The following is a 19,100-nucleotide window of genomic DNA, read 5'->3' as shown; positions in this document are numbered from 1 at the left end:
TCTCTCTCTCTCTCTCTCTCTCTCTCTCTCTCTCTCTCTCCTCTCAAGGGACAGCAGGGAGTCAAGCTAAACTACCCATTTGCAAAAGCTGATGTGGTTGGGAGGGAAAGCACAGAGAGGGTAAATGACTCTGGTCCTATTTTCTCTGCCTCTTTCTTTCTTTCTTTCTTTCTTTCTTTCTTTCTTTCTTTCTTTCTTTCTTTTCTTCTTCTTTTTTTAATTCTTCAGCTTAAAAAAAAAAGAGTGTGCATAATAGCATCAGCTGCTAATCTACATCACTGTCTATTTGTCCTGACTCACTTGCCTCAGTGTTCCATCCAGGCTATGGAGTCAGGGAAATGGAGAAAAAGATTTTAAAAAAAAATTCTACTTCAGATGATATGAACTGGATTTTACAGATGGTGTGCCCACCAATCATCAGATGGTTAGGAATTAAGGCATTGGATAAACAGGGACCCATTTCAAGAGAAGTCCAAGCCGGTTAGTTGTGTTACTCCTTGGCTACAGCATGGGTCTTAGCTTTCAAAAGGATAAATTCTCCATAGAAGTTAATGACTCCAATCAGAACACACACAGCTAGAAAGCCAAGAGTCTCCCTCTTACCTCTTTGAGAGTGTACATGTCACTTCTATAAGACTAGCAAAGGTGACAGTACTGATAGGGACACCCCCAGCACGGAGCAGTGCTGGCAAGGGGCTTGGAGGGGGGGGGGACACAACTCTTGGGAGATAAGATCTTCAGATGGGAACCATGGTCCAGGCTAAAGCAAAAATTCGTTGTGAGGTTGACCTCCACAAGTGAACCTGAGAGTTCCCTTGTGAACCTGAGCATTCCCTTCCTTAGCACTGGAAAACTTAGTAGCAGACCAACTTACTAGCTGTTCCCTAAGCTCCAGCTCCTGTCCCTGAAAGAGAACAGCACCATGTGCAGCTCTCCCCAGGCTTGCATGACAGCCATCACAAACACCTGGCATGCTGCCTGGCTAGAAGTAGGGGCTCAAAGAATGCCAGCCACTTAGAGTGCATTTTCCTAGAGCTCTTTTCATAGATCTTACACTATTGAGCTCTGATCCTAGCCAAACCAAGCCCTGACAAAATAGCTTTGAACTTGACTGATGAGTTATTTTGCCCCATCAAACCCAAAAGATGGCCGCATGATTTCATGTTTGCTTCACTATCTTTTGTTTAAAGTTTATGATTATCTGCCATCATCACCTCTACCCTGGCTCTCACTATGACTCTCTGCTATGGTATCTTGGCTTATTCTGTACCTTTTCCCCCTGCATTTCCACTTTCTTTTATTGTTCCCTTGCCTTAGATTGTATTTGTTCTTGGTAATAGGACATCTACACTGGATGGATCAGATCTGATGTCTTGCACTATCTGGCTATGTGACCTTGTTAATTCTACAAGGATATCTGCTAAATTCTCCTAGAGCTCGCAATATGAGTTTTTACCAAGACAGAACTCCTAACTTAAGACATACTCCCTAGGATATATCAAAGGAGGAGAAGAGCAAAGGACCTATAGGCCACCTTGCCTGAGCAATGTGACACAGGACTCAGGTACCCACTTGGCAGTGGCAGTAGGGACCCAGGGAGGGAAGAGAGTAGGTGCACTATTTCTGTGGATGCTCCTTTTCATGTGTTCTATTACGTTCTTTATGTGGAGACAGATCTTTTGAAGCAATCTGGTTAGCCTAGGTTAGATGCTAACCTAAGATAGAGCCTCCTTGGGCTGGAATAGGTTCAAGATTCTTCAGGATGCCTTAAATCAACTGTCTTTTGTCAAGCTCATGAAACTTGATGCCCATTCTGATTCCTACCCCAGTTCTTGTCTGATTTTCATGACACACATCAAGGAAGCACCTTGAGTTTATTCTTTCCCATCTCTATCTTTCTTGATAAACAGTTTAAAAAAAAAAAGTGATCGAAAATTTGATGGTGTGGCTCTCAAAACCTAGAAAAGATTGATCTTGTATGGGGCCATTGTTCCCATCAGGCTGAGGACACCAGTAGGCAACAAAATAAACCATGGAGATGATCCTTCCCATGTGGTCCCTGATGCTTCCAGGGAAAATGGAGTACAGTTGGCAGGGACAGGTTTAGTACACTTTTCTTGCCCAGAATGTTCTAGCTTAGATAACAGTTGGTTGGATGGACTGAGAAGCCTGGTTCTGATTCAGCTTTATAAGAGCTTTAATGCTCTGGCCAGAGCATTAAACTACCAAGGCTGCGCAGCACACTGGCAAGGGTGACTGCTCATCAAGCAGTTGGCTGCTGGTGCAGAGAGTGTGCAGATAGCTTTAAAATGGACAAGATCCACTTTGGTCTGTTAGTCAGGAAAACACGCCCGACTATTACAGCCAACTCTCAGCTCATTCCTCTGGTCCCTCCAAGAAGAAAACAAATAGAGCATCTAGAAGAGCCAAGCGGTGGCACTTGCTAAGACAAGTAGGATCGGAAGTCACAAAGCTTGGTTCCCACTCCAAGGCTGACCCTCACTTCTTTGTGTGAATATAAACGCATTGGTCCTTCTGAAACCTCTGGGTCACTACTACTACAAATAGTTGAATGACTATTTATCTCCAAGGCTGAAGATGCTTAACAAGAAAACTACATCCAAGAGGTTGCTGCTTGTAGTCCACATAGAAGGGTGTTCCAGTCTCTCGAGTGCTGAGCACGCTGCGGCTTAGATCCCAAGACTCCGTAAAACAAAACAGGTGTTACTACTCGGTAAGTAAGTAGGATGGAGTGGCCTCTGTGGTCTCCTGTAGTCCCGACTCTGCTTCAGTTTTATACGTTGAGATAACTGAGGAGTTTGAATGTTCTGCATAAGATACCTAAGCCCCAAATACAGATAGCAAAGGAGTCAGTTTATGACCTCCTGAAATCATGATACTCTTGTTCTGAGGTCGCAAACAAATGCTAATGGTTTGCCAGGCATGTCATCCAGGTCAGATTACAATGCTGAAAGCACTGAACACACAGAACAGTCATGATCACGTGGTGGGAGTCACCCTATAAAGTACCTGAAAGCTGTATGCTCCCACTGTGGAAAAACCCTGGGCTCTTCAGGGTCTCTGGGTGACTCACTCTGGCTGAGAGTCACTGAGTCAGTAAGTCAGGAGCTCCCTGTGTTATGACTGACATATGAATAGGAAGTCTCTGAAGCTCAAATCATAGTAGATCCCATCTGTGGAATATCCACACATAATTGATCTGCTGCGGTTTGAATGGCTTTTCCTATATATTTCATAACCTTGTATCTTCTTTCCACTTGCCATTATACAAAAGGACCTTCACCCTGTGGCAACTCGGAGAGGACAAACCACCAAATAGGACGCTCTGGTGGTGCTCATGGGTTAGATGGAAGTGATGCCTCCTGGGAAACTCAGTTCACCTTTCCTAGTTTCCAAAGTTCTGTGGACTACAGGAGGGCCACCCAGAGTGGTACCACTAAATCCTACTCATTCTATTAGAAATTCAAGTATAGACAGTGTCTGCAACTAGACCAAGCTATTAGATATTAATGTTCAGACAACACCTACCTCACTCCAGACCAGCATGGTACCGAATATGACCTGTAACCCATCAAAGAAATTGTCCCCTATGATGATCACAGTCGCGCCTCCCGTCGTCCATCCTTCACTCGGGCTGATGGCTTTGATACAGGGAGTAGCTGCTTTTCAACACACATGAAAAAGAGAAGGAGTCTGCTGTTAGAACCAAACTTTAATGATGGGAGACTTGAGAAAAAGAAAAAAAAAAAATCTTTCATCTTTTCACTAACAGAAAGTCCCTCCAGATCTCTGCATTTCCTAGCCACATAAGGACCAGAATCCTGGGGAGCAACTTTCATTCTTAAAGATACCCTTGTCATTGTTTCTATTGAGATGCATATAGTATTTCATCCGAATCTTCCTTGAAAGCTTGGGAAATTTAACACAGAAGGCAAACTGAGCAATGCTAGAGCTTAGAATGCAGTGGAAGCCTTATCGAATTGCTTCAAAGCTGAATGTATTTCAAGAAGTTGGAATTGCAACACTCTCGGGCGAACATTCCTGTCCAATGGAAAGCTAACAGGGTGAGCAGGAGGCTGGAGCGGGAAAGATTCTTGCTCTGTGCTTTTCTCTCTGTAACATTAACATAGCAACAACTCTCACTAAAAATCATTACAATTATTTTCAAGTACATGTCATGGGTCCCATCTTATATATCCAAAGTTGCAGGTCACTTGAGGTGAGTTATGCAAACAAATAGCTGCAGCCTGGCTGAACCACAGACTGTCTTCATGACCTTGGCTGTGCTGTGTTTCCTGGGCATAAAACCCTAGGGCTGACTTTTTCCAAGATCTTGTATCTCTCTCCTCTTTTTACTGCAAATGGTCTTTGGAGGTGGGAAATAATTTGCAAAGCTTGTCGCTGCAAGTGGACTGGAGGTGGTTCTCCTCATGAGCATTGCGTAGTCTGGACAGAATCACTAGCGCACATGGGATGCTAAGGATTGTGACTCTGAAACCTCTCTGAAGGAACCTGGACACCACAGAGAATCTTTAACCCATCAGTACCATGCTGGTGCTCTGACAGTGACTACTGCCACAGACGGCACCTTCAGCAAGGCTGGAGAGCAAGCGAGATAGTGTGCAAGAAGAGAGGACCTCTTTAAGGAACGTTAAATATTCAAGGCGGACTTCCCAAATGCTGCCGCCAAGGAGAACAGCAGTTAATTCTAAATGTGAGGGGGAAGTGCTGGGAAAAATAATAATAATTAGTATTGGACTTTGTCAAATTTGGCAGAGTCTCCTGTTTTAACTTCTGCAATAAGCAAAGAAAACATTAAGTGAACCCCAAGGGGACCAGTGTTCACGTGCCACCACACAAACAAGTGGGATGGCCTTGGTCCTCATTCAAATTAATCCTCAAAACCTTGCACAGAGAAGTCTGAAAACATCCAAACCAAACATTTGGTGTTGGCTGAACTCACAGGAACGCATCTGCAGCTGAAACGGGGCAGCTCGGGTATTTACTTTCCTGCATTTTAGCCCCAAACAAAGCTATTAATCAAGAACACATAAAGGATCTATGATTGGACTCTATTCTTGTCCAATTTTTGCTATATGGAATGGTGGTGGTGGGAATCCGTTTCCCAAGGGCACAGGACTTTTTCTTACACAAAAACTTTCTTGAAAACTAAAAGGTTGACATACATGGTTAAGAGCTTCTAAGGCAATAACATGATACAATGTGGGATTTCAAGTTGTTTCTAAAACAGATAAGCTATGGTTAACAACTATGCAACACTCATAATATACAACCATTTTGAAAACATTTTGTTAATATAACCCAATTTTTAAAAATTGACTTATAAGTCAATATACTTGGGTGCTAAGGTCCCATGCATAAGATGTTGCTGTCTCTCTCTGGATGCCTTGGGTAAATATTCAATATTGGCTTAGACAAACTGGATGTTAGAACCCCATCTAGTTGAAAGACAAGGACTCCAGTGTTGTTATTAAATGCTGGGCCTGTGTTTGCCTGTGCAGAATGCAAAATGATCTTCATGTTGGCATCTATTAACCTTGGGGTTTCTGCTTTATTTTATATGTTTGCGATACAGACATAAGTGTTCAGACAATTGATGTCTCTTCCAAACGTCTCACCATTGCATAAAAGGACATGGAAGAACGTACTGGAGCATCCAAGAGAAATCTGTCTATGGGAGGGGTTTGACAATCACGTAGTCAAGACCTGATGGCTTCATACCTGACTCCAGTCCTTGTTTATGCGCTTATTATGTATTAAATACAAAGTTCTGTCTGTGTGTGTTTGTGGGGGGAGGAGTCTGGGTGGATGTGGATGGGGGGGTTGAATGGGAGGGATAATGAGAGTGCAGAGTGTATGGGTGTGTATATACACACACTCGGAAACACTTGAACTTAAGGAACGTGGCCATGCTTTCAAACTCTAGCTATTCAGAAGCCAGAGACAAGAACACTGAGCCCTAAGAGTAAGGAACCAGTGTTGGTACTAGCTTTGTGGATTTCAGAGAGAAAATCTTGAGAGGTTAAGAACATTATGAACTAATAAAAAAGTGTTCTAAATAATTTGAAAAATTATATCTAGTGAACCTTGATGTGCATGAGTGAGTGTGTGTGTGTGTGTGTGTGTGTGTGTGTGTGTGTGTGTGTGTAATTCCAGGTTACATGTGACCAGGTATTCTAGACAACGGTCTACAAGACAGGATACACAGCAGTTGTCCACAGTGGGTCCTTATGAAAAGGGAACATGACTGGATTGGGTTTGACAGGAGAAGAAGGCTACTAATTTTTACTCTACTAACGTTTATATGACTTGAGGCTTTTCCACTGAGCATGTATTATGGTAATATATGAGTAAAGAATTCAGTGGAGCAGGACACATGATGATATTTGTACTTCTTAAAGCAAATCAATACTAAAAAGAATTCAGCCAAGCACCTAACATCAGCTAGGCTGCTCCGAGACCCTGGGTCTATCCTCCGTCCCACTGGCAAGTTGTCTAAGGATGCTGGCCGATCTTCTGAGCAGTTATGGCCTCACTTGCCTTGATGCCATCTACTCACAGAGGCAGAGAAAGAGTTCACTGCGTTAGTACTCACCCTAGCTAGATTCAGCAGAATTTGCAAGTGGGGCAATTTACAGAAGTTCAATAACAAGCTGCAATAATCGATAGCATTCTTTCCCTAACAAACCATTATGAAATGGGAAGTGGAGGAGCAGATTTGAAAGCAGGACTACTTTTTTAAAAAACCAGAAAAAAAAAAAAATCATGGTTTAATTAATGAAAGACTCCTTTCCAGTCGCACATTTTCACACTCTGTCCACAAGGGCAACAGACCCATTGTTGCTTCTAAATTTCATTAAAAATAAAAGTTTTCCCCCTTCTTTTCTCTAATGCCTCTCCCACCCCTCACCAGCCACCAAAGTCGAGATTTTCCTTCCTTCAAACTGTGACAATAACATGATTACCCCACCAGTTTAGCATAATGGTTCTGAAATGCTCCTGGCACATTGCAGAATTAAAGTGGGAATTATTAGGTAGCGCCTCTTTGTTATAATGATCACTCCACAAATAAAAGCTCTTCTCCCAAAGGTACTGCAAGGCACAAAATGCTAATTCTGAAGATTATGTGTGCGCTTTTATTAAATATTACTATGCCCTGCCTGTTTGAGGGCCTCTCCGCTCTGATTGTTTTATGAGGACCATGTTAATGTCATTCCGTCTTGCTAGCAGCAGGCACACATTTTTAGCGTTTGTATGAGAGTTGATCAAAGGCCACGTGCTGGGGGAATTGCTGAGAAAACACGGACAAGCGATAAAAATCTAACAGATTAATTGGTTTAAATTTCATTTCAGGGTGTTGAACTTTGGCTCAGGACTTTAATACTACACCGTGAGTCAGGGCCTAATTACCAGATTTCCAATTTGCTTTTGAACAATAGCTGCTGTAAGAAGAAAAAGGAAAGGAAGAATTAAAAAAAAAAAAAAAAAGAGGAAATAGAAAGAGATCACTCAGCTTCCAGTAAAGAACGTGTACGCAGGCAATTGCACTGGGGACATTTCTGATCACCTCTTCTACCTCCAAAACATGTATATTCTCTTCAAATCACCTCAGAAGGCAGAGGACACCACAGATGCTTCAGCCATTTAAAACTGTCTGGCTTCCAGAATCAATGCTACACGGTGCTAGCGCCTGCCCGCTTGAGCACTGGGCTCTTGATCAGCAAGGTGAATTTACAAGCTCGGCCTCCAGTAGAAATGACCTGTTTCATTGATAGAAAGCCAGGGTCTAGAGAGCCGTGTTTACCTCGGGGGTTTATGGGTGGCCTTGAGAGTAAGGGTTAATTGAGCTCAGAGGTGCCTGCCCATTGAGATGAATTAGTGGTGTGCGTGCCTATCAGCAGGGTCCTGGGAGCTGCTCTTGTTTTTGCCTCTGAGATCTCTTTGTGTTCTGACCGATGCCTCACTTATTAGGGCAGCCATAACGATGACCCAGGCTCAAGGTCTATCAGACCTTGTTTCCAAAATGAGTGTTTGGCCACCATATTTGCCCCATGCCAGAAGCCTCAGTAGAGATGTGTTGTGTGGCTCTGCGCCTTCCCTCTCCTTCTTTGTATACTATGGGCAAATAATACTCTATCAATTGGCAAAACGAACAAATTTAGGAAGTTTCGAATCACAGTCTATGTCTCTTAATGGTATTCACTGAGAATTGTGAAGTGGGTACAAAGTTGCTTTCTGGTTCCATTGTGTCTATGCATGAGACATATCAGATTCTTTTTTCTAACTTTCCACTAACCAACCCTCTGTGAACAAGCAATTCTAAAAAGAGGCACCTAAGGCTCCCAAAGGAGGCGGCAAGCATGGCACCAGCTTTTATTGGTATCTTAGTGAAGACCAACAGCTCATCTAACACCGATTCTATCATTCTACACTTACCAGTTAGTACAGTCACTCTCACCATGGAGACTGTTGTAGGTTCCAGAGATTGGCACCTCACAGATTTGACACAAAATTCACAGAAAGTGCTGGCCTGTATCAGATACATTGTACACCAGTTTCTGCCATAATCATTCATTATTATTATCATCATTGGCCTCCTGTTAACTGGAGTTCATTTCTTTCATGCAGTGCCCTGTGTGCTCACCATTTAGAGTTTGTCTATTTTGATTATATAGAGTTTGTCTTGAGTTCCATTGTAAAAACCTTCCTAAGTGTTTTAGTCTAGCTACTTGCTAATGTGTTAGCTGAATGGACTGAATAGGTAGACTTGACGCCAGAACATCCCAAAGTAAAGTGGGTTGTCATTGTTTGTGTTTGTTCTTAAAGACATTTGTCTAAAATGAATGCTCATTAGGAAATGTATCAGAACTGTTTCATACGAAATATCTTTACTGTTATTGTTCTAATGGTTGATGCTTGGCAGAAAATGCCAAACCTGTAATGTAAGCTGGACTTTTTAAATTTAATTTTTAACATTATTTTTGCCTGTCTGTTTGTTCATGGGGCCATACGCATGTCAGGGTATGTGTGTAGAGGGCAGAGTGGCCACAGGGGCATCGACCTGACAGGATATGAGGGGATCAGTTCTTTCCTTCCACCACGTGGGCTGCACATAATCATACTTGGGCTGGTAAGTCTTGGCAGCAAGCACCTTTACCTGGTAAGTCATCTTGCCAGTCTGAACTGAGCTCCTTTGTCTGCGAATAAAAACTCTCTCCTGTTTAATCTGCTGGGTTTGAGTGATGCTGTGTTTGGGAGTAACCCCATTCCAGAAGTTCTTGGGCAATGGGGGAGCCCTATTTTAACCCAGTGAGTAGTCACAATAATCTGTCATGCTACTTTTTTGAGTGAAATGATTATTTTTTTTCCAAGTCTTCCTTTGTTTCCAAACAAGCAGTTAAAGATAAGAGGGTTTGCCACTAGTCGGAAGGCTGGCCCTCTCTGCCTTCACCATGCACAGGATCTGTTATTGGGCCAACCGTCCTCCAACAGTGTGGGTGAGAAGCTAGTAGCTGCTACAACGCTACATCAGACATCTACCATCCACAGGGGAGCAGTCCCAGGTGCAGAATGCAAACACCACTACAGGTTTTTCCCCCCACCCCCATTCACAAGAAACAAATTCTATTAGGAAGTGACCAAGTGTGGCAGCCCTGTCACAAAAGCTACAGCAGCAACACGTGCAGCTCTGAAGAGTTACAGGAGGGTGGTTCTGCTTTTCTTTATGGTCCTCTGCAATTGCACTGTGTAGTTAAGTATCTTATCACTTATAAGAGTGTGTTTCATTTTGCTATTGATCTGCATACATTGCTTTGTCTAGCAAAATATCTAGATGTTGCTTTGCAAAGAATTACAGTATTTTATATATAAGAGTTTCCTCTCTCTCTCTCTCTCTCTCTCTCTCTCTCTCTCTCTCTCTCTCTGTGTGTGTGTGTGTGTGTGTGTGTGTGTGTGTGTGTGGTGTTTATNTGTGTGTGTGTGTGTGTGTGTGTGTGTGTGTGTGTGGTGTTTATCACTTTAAAGGGAAATGTAAGCCATGATATAGAGATTTCTCAATACCAGACGCAATTAAACCTATTAAATATTCCATGAGGAAATTGAGACTTTCAAACGCTTTGCATCCTTTATCCCAAAGTGACTTCATCTGGCAGAAAAACCCTTTACTCTGACAGCATTAATGGCTCTGAAAAAGGAGGAAAGGAAAAACCTCCCAGTCACTAGATGGAAACATTGCTCCAAAGACTGTTCCTATAAAGGCAGAAAGCAGTTATCCTCCACTTTGCCCATGTGATGCCACCTGCCAATCACAGACCCAACCTACCAGCTATCCACTTCCTACTTAATTTTCTGCTTTCCAATTTCTTTTGAAGTTCCAAGTGCCATCAGTGGGCACAGCAACACCTGAGCAAGAGAAGGCCATAAATGTGGTCACAACCGTATTCTGGAACATTCTAGGGCAACTGCTTCTGAATTTCTGAGTCTGTCTCTCCAAGAACCAGAAACTCTGTTCACTTTCACTCTTCAGGGCTGTTTAAACAATTTAGCTGTGGGGAAAAAAAAATCTTGACATTTTGATGTGCCTATAACTTCTAAATTGCACTTGAAAGATTGTTGAAGGCTTTTGGATTTAATGACAGGCAACATAGCATTGTTTCATAATATACAAAAATTGTTTGTTAAATACAAGCAGAAGCTCAGAATTTTGTGACTCGAGGAGGGCTGAATACATTCAATTCCAACTTGCTTTGCACATGTGACTGGGAATTAAAATGCACAGAATTCTAATTGTGAAACGGTGAAAAGCAAATGTCGCCACGAGCGTTCTCTCTCCCCTTGTTCGGTGATTGTCAGCCACTCCATTGCTAAGTAATATGGGGAAACAGGCATGGAGGGTAGGCAAACCCGCAGCATGAATTATTCATGGATCCGATGGTGCTATTTGTCGCAGCAGTAGTGAAACCACTTGCCTCTGATGACACTATGAGTAAATAATTTTTTTTTTTCCAACAAGGGAAACTTTTCTGAACAAAATGATTTTGACCCTTGTCTCCTAATTAACCTGCTGTATGGACAGTTTGAGGAAGGAGAGCCAGGGAGGCAAAGGAGTGGGAATCATCCCCACAAACGGACACCCAATGTTAAGAAAAGGGGAAACCATTTTCAGATTGAACAACAACAATAAAATCATGTAACCGCTTCTTCAAGGAGTACACTAGCCTTTATTCACAAGCAATCTTCCTGGACCGGGAAAATCATAAAGTCAAATATGAACATGTCCAGTGGAAAATCTGTGACATTAATCTTGGCTGGAGTCGTATTTTTAACGGGACTTGAGTGTGTGTGTGGGATTATCCAGATGGCCATACAGGAATCGGTCTGATAGGATTAAACCTTTATGCTGAACTCCGCTCCATCTGTTCACCAAGGCTTGCCTTTCCTCAGCTAAATATGAATTTTTAGCTCCCTGTGTCTGGGAGCAGGACTCAGGGTTCAGGGAAAGGAGAGATGCGTGCATGTGATTTGACATTACATGGATCTGGCTTGGTTCACACGAAAAAAAAAATGTGCTAACACGCTTAAAAGCATTTCAAATCTACTCTTTGTTTTTTTTGTCCCAAGGTTTCTTCTCCTTGCTGAATTTGAGGGTTTATTTAATGTACTGTCAGTCTAGATATGGATGGTGACATTTGCCTGAAAAAGCAGAACAGGAGGATAAGTATGGTAACTTTGCAACAAAAATGGGATATATACAGATGATGTATGTTTCTGAATGGATGCCTCAGGGAGAAGAGAGCCACCTAGGCTTTGCTACCCACCCCCCACCACAAGAACGTTAGTATTAGTCATGACTAATTAGCTGAAACTATTCTCACTGTCATTAAGCTTTGTATGTTTCTTGGAAAACTTTGTCATTGTTGTTGTTGTTGTTGTTGTTGTTGTTGTTGTTGCTGGGATAAGGCCCGGGAGGGGGGGCTGCAGTTTATATATCCATCTTGAATACATGGAGCTGAATTCGGTTGGTGCTCCCTGCATAGACCCTCAGAAACTTTCAACTGGACAGGTTGGATTATGGGAGCATTCAGGGTAGCAGCCAGGGGCCCACCAAGAGACAATGCCTGGAGTGGGTCTAGAGTCACCACCTCTGCCTCAATGACAAAGAACCTAGAGAAGAGGGACAATGAGAAACCTCCCAGCTACACCTGGGACGAGAATATATGGCTATGTTGCACAAGTGAAAGCCCTTTTAGAGCCTTTCTCATCAGTATTTACAGACACATGGTCAGTAGATGTGTTTGTATGAATGTTTGTGAAGAGAACTCCGAGAGACAATACCTGCTACTGAGGAAAGAGGGGCCCCATAGTAATCTCACACTCATCTGTGGACATCCCATCCACCCTTTCTTTCACAGTGACTCCACACCATGTGGTGGGTGGACACGGCAGACCATCAAATAAGTTAGCCTTTCCAGATACGGGCATAGCTCTTGGGTCTGAGTAGATGACAGAGAACTGTGAAACGTCCTGTCCAGATTTTAGTATGTTGCTAGAATGTGTGGAGAGATGCCTCATGAAACACTCTCTGATCCCCTCAATTTACAAACATTTTAGTCAGGTGATGAGGGGTGATTCCCATTCTGGAAGTAGATGGCTCTAAGCTGTGAATCTCTCCACCACCACCGCCATTGCCATACACACACACACACACACACACACACACACACACACACACACAATCTACTCTTGTGACAAGGATATGTACACATGCATAGGCTCAGAGTTTAGCCCTCATATGTTATCATCAATGGGGCTAGTTAACTGTAATTCAATCCCATTATTTAACCTGTTGAACCTAGTTGTGGGAGCCACTATCCACAAATAACTTATTCAATGTTTGATTACTATGAAAATTTCTTTACTTACTCATATTACTTATATTACCAGAGGTAAAGAGCTAATGGACAGCACACTGGTAGAACTTCATCTTCTATTGGGCAGCACAGATCTTGGGACCACGTTTAGATAATCTAGCCTACAACTGTTAGCCATAACTGCCAGTTATGAGGTACCCTACATATTCCAGGAGATCGGCTAGGAGTGATACCTTCAAATCCTGCCACAAAGGACTACAAAGCAAGCCTTCACAGGAGTAGGCAGGGAGTTAATTCAATAGGAAAAGAACACTGTTGAAGGAGATATAACTGCTGACCTTTGAGTATTTAAGCCTTGCACTACCAGCTCTTTAGTTTATGAAAAGAATTGCATCTAGATTTTTCTATATAACCTTATTTTTGTCAGCAACAGAATTCTAACTAAATTCTAACTAAAGTTAGTGTAAGAAGTAATGAAACTCACTGGGGCATTTGCGAATGCACATGTCATTTTAACCTGTTCCTATCTGTGACCCTTATCCACCACCCCTTTAATCTACCATGTCACCCTCTTGCTAATTCAAAATATTATGCAAACCATTGCCCAAGCCGACATTGGACTAAAGGCTAGATTCCCACCTATAGTCCACCAGTGCATACAGCATATGATCCTCCCCAAGTCAGCACTTAATTCTCAGCAGCTCATTTATGTGGTGACTAATGCTGCCACTGACTGAATCACCAAACAAGACTGGAAAGCCTATCATGGCCACTCTGGTGCTTCACATCTGCTCCTAGAGCCCGGCTGAGCTCCTGAGCATGTCTCCTGTTGTACGCATACAGCTTTTGTACAAGCAGTTGGGCAGAAGTGCCCTGAAGGATTTCCACTGTCATTATGCAAAAGAGCATAGATACTGACTTTTTAAGGAACCCGTGTTTTGTACCTGAGCTGCATTTCAACCTTGCCCAACTTTTAATAATAACCGATGGGCCATGGTTTTTGCTTTTGCAAATAACTCGCTGTTGGTATTTCTCTCCACAAGTACAGCTGCCACGGCAAAGGAGAGTTGGAGTGAACTTTCATGACTGGGAACCTTATCATGCTGAACCAGTTTCCTCTCCTCCCTAACATGGCCAGTGGTACTGCAAGCCAGCATTTGTTACAGAACAGATGTTTCCGTGGTGATGGTCTGTGACGTCACAAGGACAGAAATGTGGATCATCAAACTTATCTGCACATGACGAGGAGTGGGAATTCCATCTCTGTGTAAGCTTTATAAGGTACTGATTAAACTTCCTGCAGGACTATTCAGAATCTGAACTATCCTGCCAGAACTGTGAGAAGAAAAGCCAAGATATTTGTCTTTTCCAATTCATTTCTACAACACGATAATTGTGCTCAAAGTCCGTTTACTCCCCAAAGCTAAATGAATGGATGCCAGTTTTCGCCCTTTTGAGTACGGCTGAATTCTCCTATCCTACCCTAGGGGTAGCTCTGGGCTCAGATGCAACACTGCCTGTGGATACAGGGACCCTCACAGCTCCTTGGCCAGTTTCGCTCTTTACCTCTGGGTGCAAATCCCTTTTCCTAACTCCAAGCTTCTGCCACTTTAATTGGGGATAATAATTATTTTTAAAAGCCCACTTCACGAGGGCTGCGGTGAATTTAAATGAGCTAATTGATGTTCAGAATAAGGGGGGTGCGTGGAATAAATGTGAGATGGGAATAAGAATGATGAAGAAGAAAAGGATTCCTCCCAAGAAGATGGGGGCATGCATAAATGCAAATGCGGGTGAAATGTTCCTGGTATTTCTTCCTCAGGAGTCTCCACTTGCTTCCACACAGTTTCTTTCTGAAAGGATGCAGCTTCTGCAGGAAGCTGATGGTTTCTAGCATAGTCAAGAAAGCTCAGATCAGTCTCACACTCTTCTGTCTTTGTCATTCTTGAGTCACTCCCTACCCTTCCCTTTGCTCTTCTTGAGCTTAACCTTAATGTATGTCTGTAGACATACTCCAGTGCACAATTGTGTGTGTGTGTGTGTGTGTGTGTGTGTGTGTGTGGTGCATGTGTGTGCATGTATGTGCGTGTGAGTGCACATGTGTGCAGAGAATCAGCCTAACCAGTCAACACATCTCATGCAGACAGGAACCACACCCATTGGCACAGTAATAGATGATGACGGTACTTGGCATTTAATGCCTGATGATTTGAACACTGGTTAGCGCTTGAAGGGCTTTACCACTGATATTAACTTTGAGTGGTGGGCAAGCTCAAGTAGATTATTCTACTCTACAGATGAGGAAGTTGCAGCTCAGAGACATTCAAATTTGAGATTTTCAAAGTCTGCTTTGATTGATGAAGCCCAGCCTCCCTTCAGTTTTGTTGCTTATCTGAAATATCTGTTCTGTTTGGCTAAAATGGCCACTTTGATCCTATAAATACAGCCAAAGTTTCATAAAATACCAGTTGTGTAATTCCTTGTCCCCAGTATAGAGGGTGGATACTTATTAACTTTACAGAGTGTTACTATTCCCTTTCCAAGTAAAGTTATTTCTCCCCTAAGACACAGACCCACATATGAACTATAGTAAAATCTCTCCATTTCCTTCTTCTATTTCCAAGTTCAGAAAAATGGCATCCTTGCATAACATCACAGGCGCCAATTTAAACACAGTAACATTGAAAATGCTGCCAAGCTTCCAGGCATAGAAACATCTCTAGTGTTGCAAGTTACAAGGGCCACTAAACACACCCTGAATTTGTACATCTATTATAAGTGATACCAGCACTCTGAGGAATTTACACAGCAAAGAGCAGTATCCCTCCGCTTTCATTTGAAACCTGAATGTTGTATATTTTAATGATCTTTGTATAAAGCACTATTAACAAATAGATTAACCTGACATAATACCTTAAAAATATTTTACAATTTCACTGACTTTTTTCCCCAATAAAGATTGAGTTGTGCCAACAAACCGAATCCAAAACACCCCCTAGGACAGTGCCAAAGCTAAAATTTGAGGCCCGAGTTTACAGACTTGCTGCACATGATATCTCCTCAAAGGACACTACTGGTTTAGTGACTTGGGCAGCAGTAGGGTTTACCAATGAAGGACAATAAGGAAGAGGGAGAGATCTGAAGAAGCAGGAAAGGGAGGAAAGAAACTTTTCATTTTATAACACACATGCTCATCTTAATGATCTTCTAAATAACAGCCAAACTGTGTTGCTATCCACTCATGTTTTACAAAGGCAGATATCATGCCATTTTTTATTACATTGCCCTACAGTCAATAGAAGAGCCTGGTATGATGACATTTCAGATTTGAACCCCTCCCTGTTCCTGTCCCTGTCCCCCAAGTCATTCTGGACTAGAGCTGCAGATAAAAGTTGTGGTTTTCAACAGCTAGGATCCTGCTGCTTAAAACCCTCATATAAGCCAGCTACCGAGGAGCATGTGTTCATGTATAAAATATTGATCAATCACACAGATTGGGATAAGAATCTATTAGTAGCAGAGTTCTGCTTTCATGTTTAGTGATCAGATATGTGTGAGGTGGATGTGGACCTATTTGTGTGCCCCGTGGTCTAGAGAGTGTTACTCTGGTGTTTCATTTTCTCTTCCTGCCCTGGTGTCTATCTGGTCTGCTTCCCACATCAGCGCTTCTGCGATGACTGGCCCGCACATATGCTACAGAAGGATCTTAAAAGCTGTGTCGCTGTCCTGCCAACTTGCATCGGGCAGGCTGGCAGGGAAGCTACAAAGCCCTACGATCCTCAGACTGCCCCCTTCCCCACACACGAGGTTGCTAAAATCCTGCGGATGGCGTCATATTCATCTGATAAGGGTGATGATCACCCAATTTCTATAAAGTTTCATTTCTGCCCACTGAGTATTTCAGGTTGCAATACTGGCCCAGGGAGCTGGAGATGAGGTGCCCGATAGCGAGATGTGATACCAGGAGTTTTTATCTTAACCCAGAAAAGCACCTTCCCGTGTGTCACCACTCAAGCCAAGTAACTCACCCTTGGGATTCAGCATAGACCTGGCTTTTCAGTTTGCCTTTGAGTAATGTCGTCAATTTGTTTCAACTGGAGCAAGTTTTACATTACGGGCTCGAATAGCAAGAGCCTCTCTCTGGTTCTGAAGTCCACTCTGCAGAGAGAGCGAGCAGCTTTGACGTGACAGTGGGAAAGAACAGTAGCCATGAGCCCTGTGTTAGCAACTTGGAAGTTTAAAGGGTGAAGAAACGAACTTGACTCTTCATTTAGCCACACCCAACTCCTTAACAGTTGGCCTCAGTTTCCCTTATTTTTAAGTGGATTCTATAACTGCATTGCCCTCCCCAGGCTGTTAAGAGCATTAAAAAACGTGTTTTTTTTGTTTTTTTGTTTTTTTCAAAACACTCATCACTGGACCAAATGCACCAGCAGCAAAACCTGCATCCCCAGAGACACCGGCCTGAATCGGGAGTGTACAATCTACCGGACCAGGAGCGGTAGCACTCGTCACAAGATTGGAAAGGAAACAATGGACTTCTTTGTCCAACCAAAAGAGAGAAACTAACACATGTAAAATTTCTAAGTTCACTTCTCAGAAGCAATTCTTAAGACCTATGCCACCTCTCCCCCCACCCCCCACCCCCTCCAAATGTCTAATGGTCTATCCTAATGTAATAGGCAAACAATATACCGACTTTTTTCCTTCTTTACTTCACTAACTGCTACTCATTCAAATATGTGAAGTTTCCTGACTCCCCAGACTCTGCTGGGTCCCTTGCATTAAGCCTTCTTAGCAATCTGTATTTCTCTTTCACAGCCCTTATCAACACTGCCAGTTTAGATCATTCAAATTATCATTGTTTCCTGCATGTGAATTGGCGTGTACACATAGCTGTGTGCCTCGTCATGTTAGTGCCTGCCCCAGCTTTGCTCACCTCTGCCCCCCCCCCCTATCTAATATAGTAGGCAGAGCCGGTAAATATTTGTTGACCAGATAAACGACCGAACGAAAAGCAAACGAGCCATCATCGATGGTCTTACGCTGCGGAAAGAACTGAAGTGGGTGGAATAAAAGTTGAGGATTCTTCCAGCCTGCACTAACAAACCACCTCTTACAAAGTCGGGCAGCTCGTGCCTGTGATTGTGGCATCTAGGGGGTAGGAGCAGGAAGAACAGGGAGTTCAAGGCCAGCTTTGGCTACATAGCCTGGGCTCAGGGAGACCCTGTCTCCAAAGAACAAGAACCAAACCAAACAAACAATTGCCACTATACCCACAATGTGCTTCCTCCATGGATAAGAGACCACGTAGAGTCCTATTTCCTGGGCTGAGCTGGTCTCCATTCAGGCAGCTGGTACCCCATTCTCTTGGGAGTTAAAATTAGTATCAGTAACCCACACACAGCCATACTCCCTCACACCCCATCCCACCCCCACCCCATGAAGAAGACTCTAATCATGCAAGGACCCAGGTGGGGCTTTCTGACAGATGTTAAAGTTAGAAGGGAAGGTAGCAGCCACAGGAAGGTAGCAGCCACTGGCTTCCGGAGGCACCAGGACTTCCTGCCTTTAAGCCTTGCTGGTTCCTGTCCTGCCTTCCCCACCCTTCCCCCCAGGCATCAGCCTCAACAGAGTTGCTGCTCTCTCTGCCATTTGAACTCAAATCCTATCTCAGAAATTGATGGGTGATGCTGCCCTTGACAACACAGTGTCAGCTTAACTCAGTGTCCAGCTGGTTCTGTGCACATTATCATAATACACTGCCTGGGCGGACTCTGCCTGATGCTTGCTCTTGATTCGGGTCCCTCTCTGCCTTCTGACATACAGAGAGTGCTTGTTTAAAAATAAAAATAGAGACAATATCTTAGGAGAGGTTTTGATTTTTAGAATTTCTCTGGAACAAAAACTCTACCTTAATGGTAAAATGAACCTAAAAGGCTTTCTTTCAACCAACAGAAAAACAAAACAAAAAACCCCCCACAAACAAACAACAAACAAAAAACCCACAGTGTTTATTGGGAAAAAATAAAAAAGAATATTTCTCAGGGCCTTACATGTTTCCTATGAAATTGAATGAATTATTTTTTTTTATCTTTAAAGCCTTTCTAACAGTATGCTTCAAACTTAAGTCATAATTTTGCTACATTCCAGTACCATGTAGGCAATTGCTTACTTGATTTTATCGAG

At 43.0% G+C, this 19,100-nt stretch overlaps 1 protein-coding gene across 5 annotated transcripts in view; it reads right to left on the bottom strand.

Moving 5' to 3' along the window:
- The window catches only part of Ebf1 (EBF transcription factor 1), a 387,719-nt gene that overhangs the window by 96,056 nt on the left and 272,563 nt on the right, over positions 1–19,100 (bottom strand). For 3 of the 5 annotated variants that reach the window (XM_021211997.2, XM_021211998.2, XM_029546259.1), the window contains exon 9: positions 3,550–3,680. In XM_021211997.2, coding sequence (XP_021067656.1) covers positions 3,550–3,680 — 131 coding nt within the window. Of the gene's footprint in view, positions 1–3,549; positions 3,684–19,100 lie in introns of all 5 variants that reach the window. The other 2 variants (XM_021211996.2, XM_029546258.1) reach the window with 1 other exon arrangement.

Source organism: Mus pahari, chromosome 14 (assembly GCF_900095145.1).
Source record: "Mus pahari chromosome 14, PAHARI_EIJ_v1.1, whole genome shotgun sequence".
Classification (NCBI taxonomy): domain Eukaryota; kingdom Metazoa; phylum Chordata; class Mammalia; order Rodentia; family Muridae; genus Mus; species Mus pahari.
This window is presented reverse-complemented; position numbering and strand designations above follow the sequence as displayed.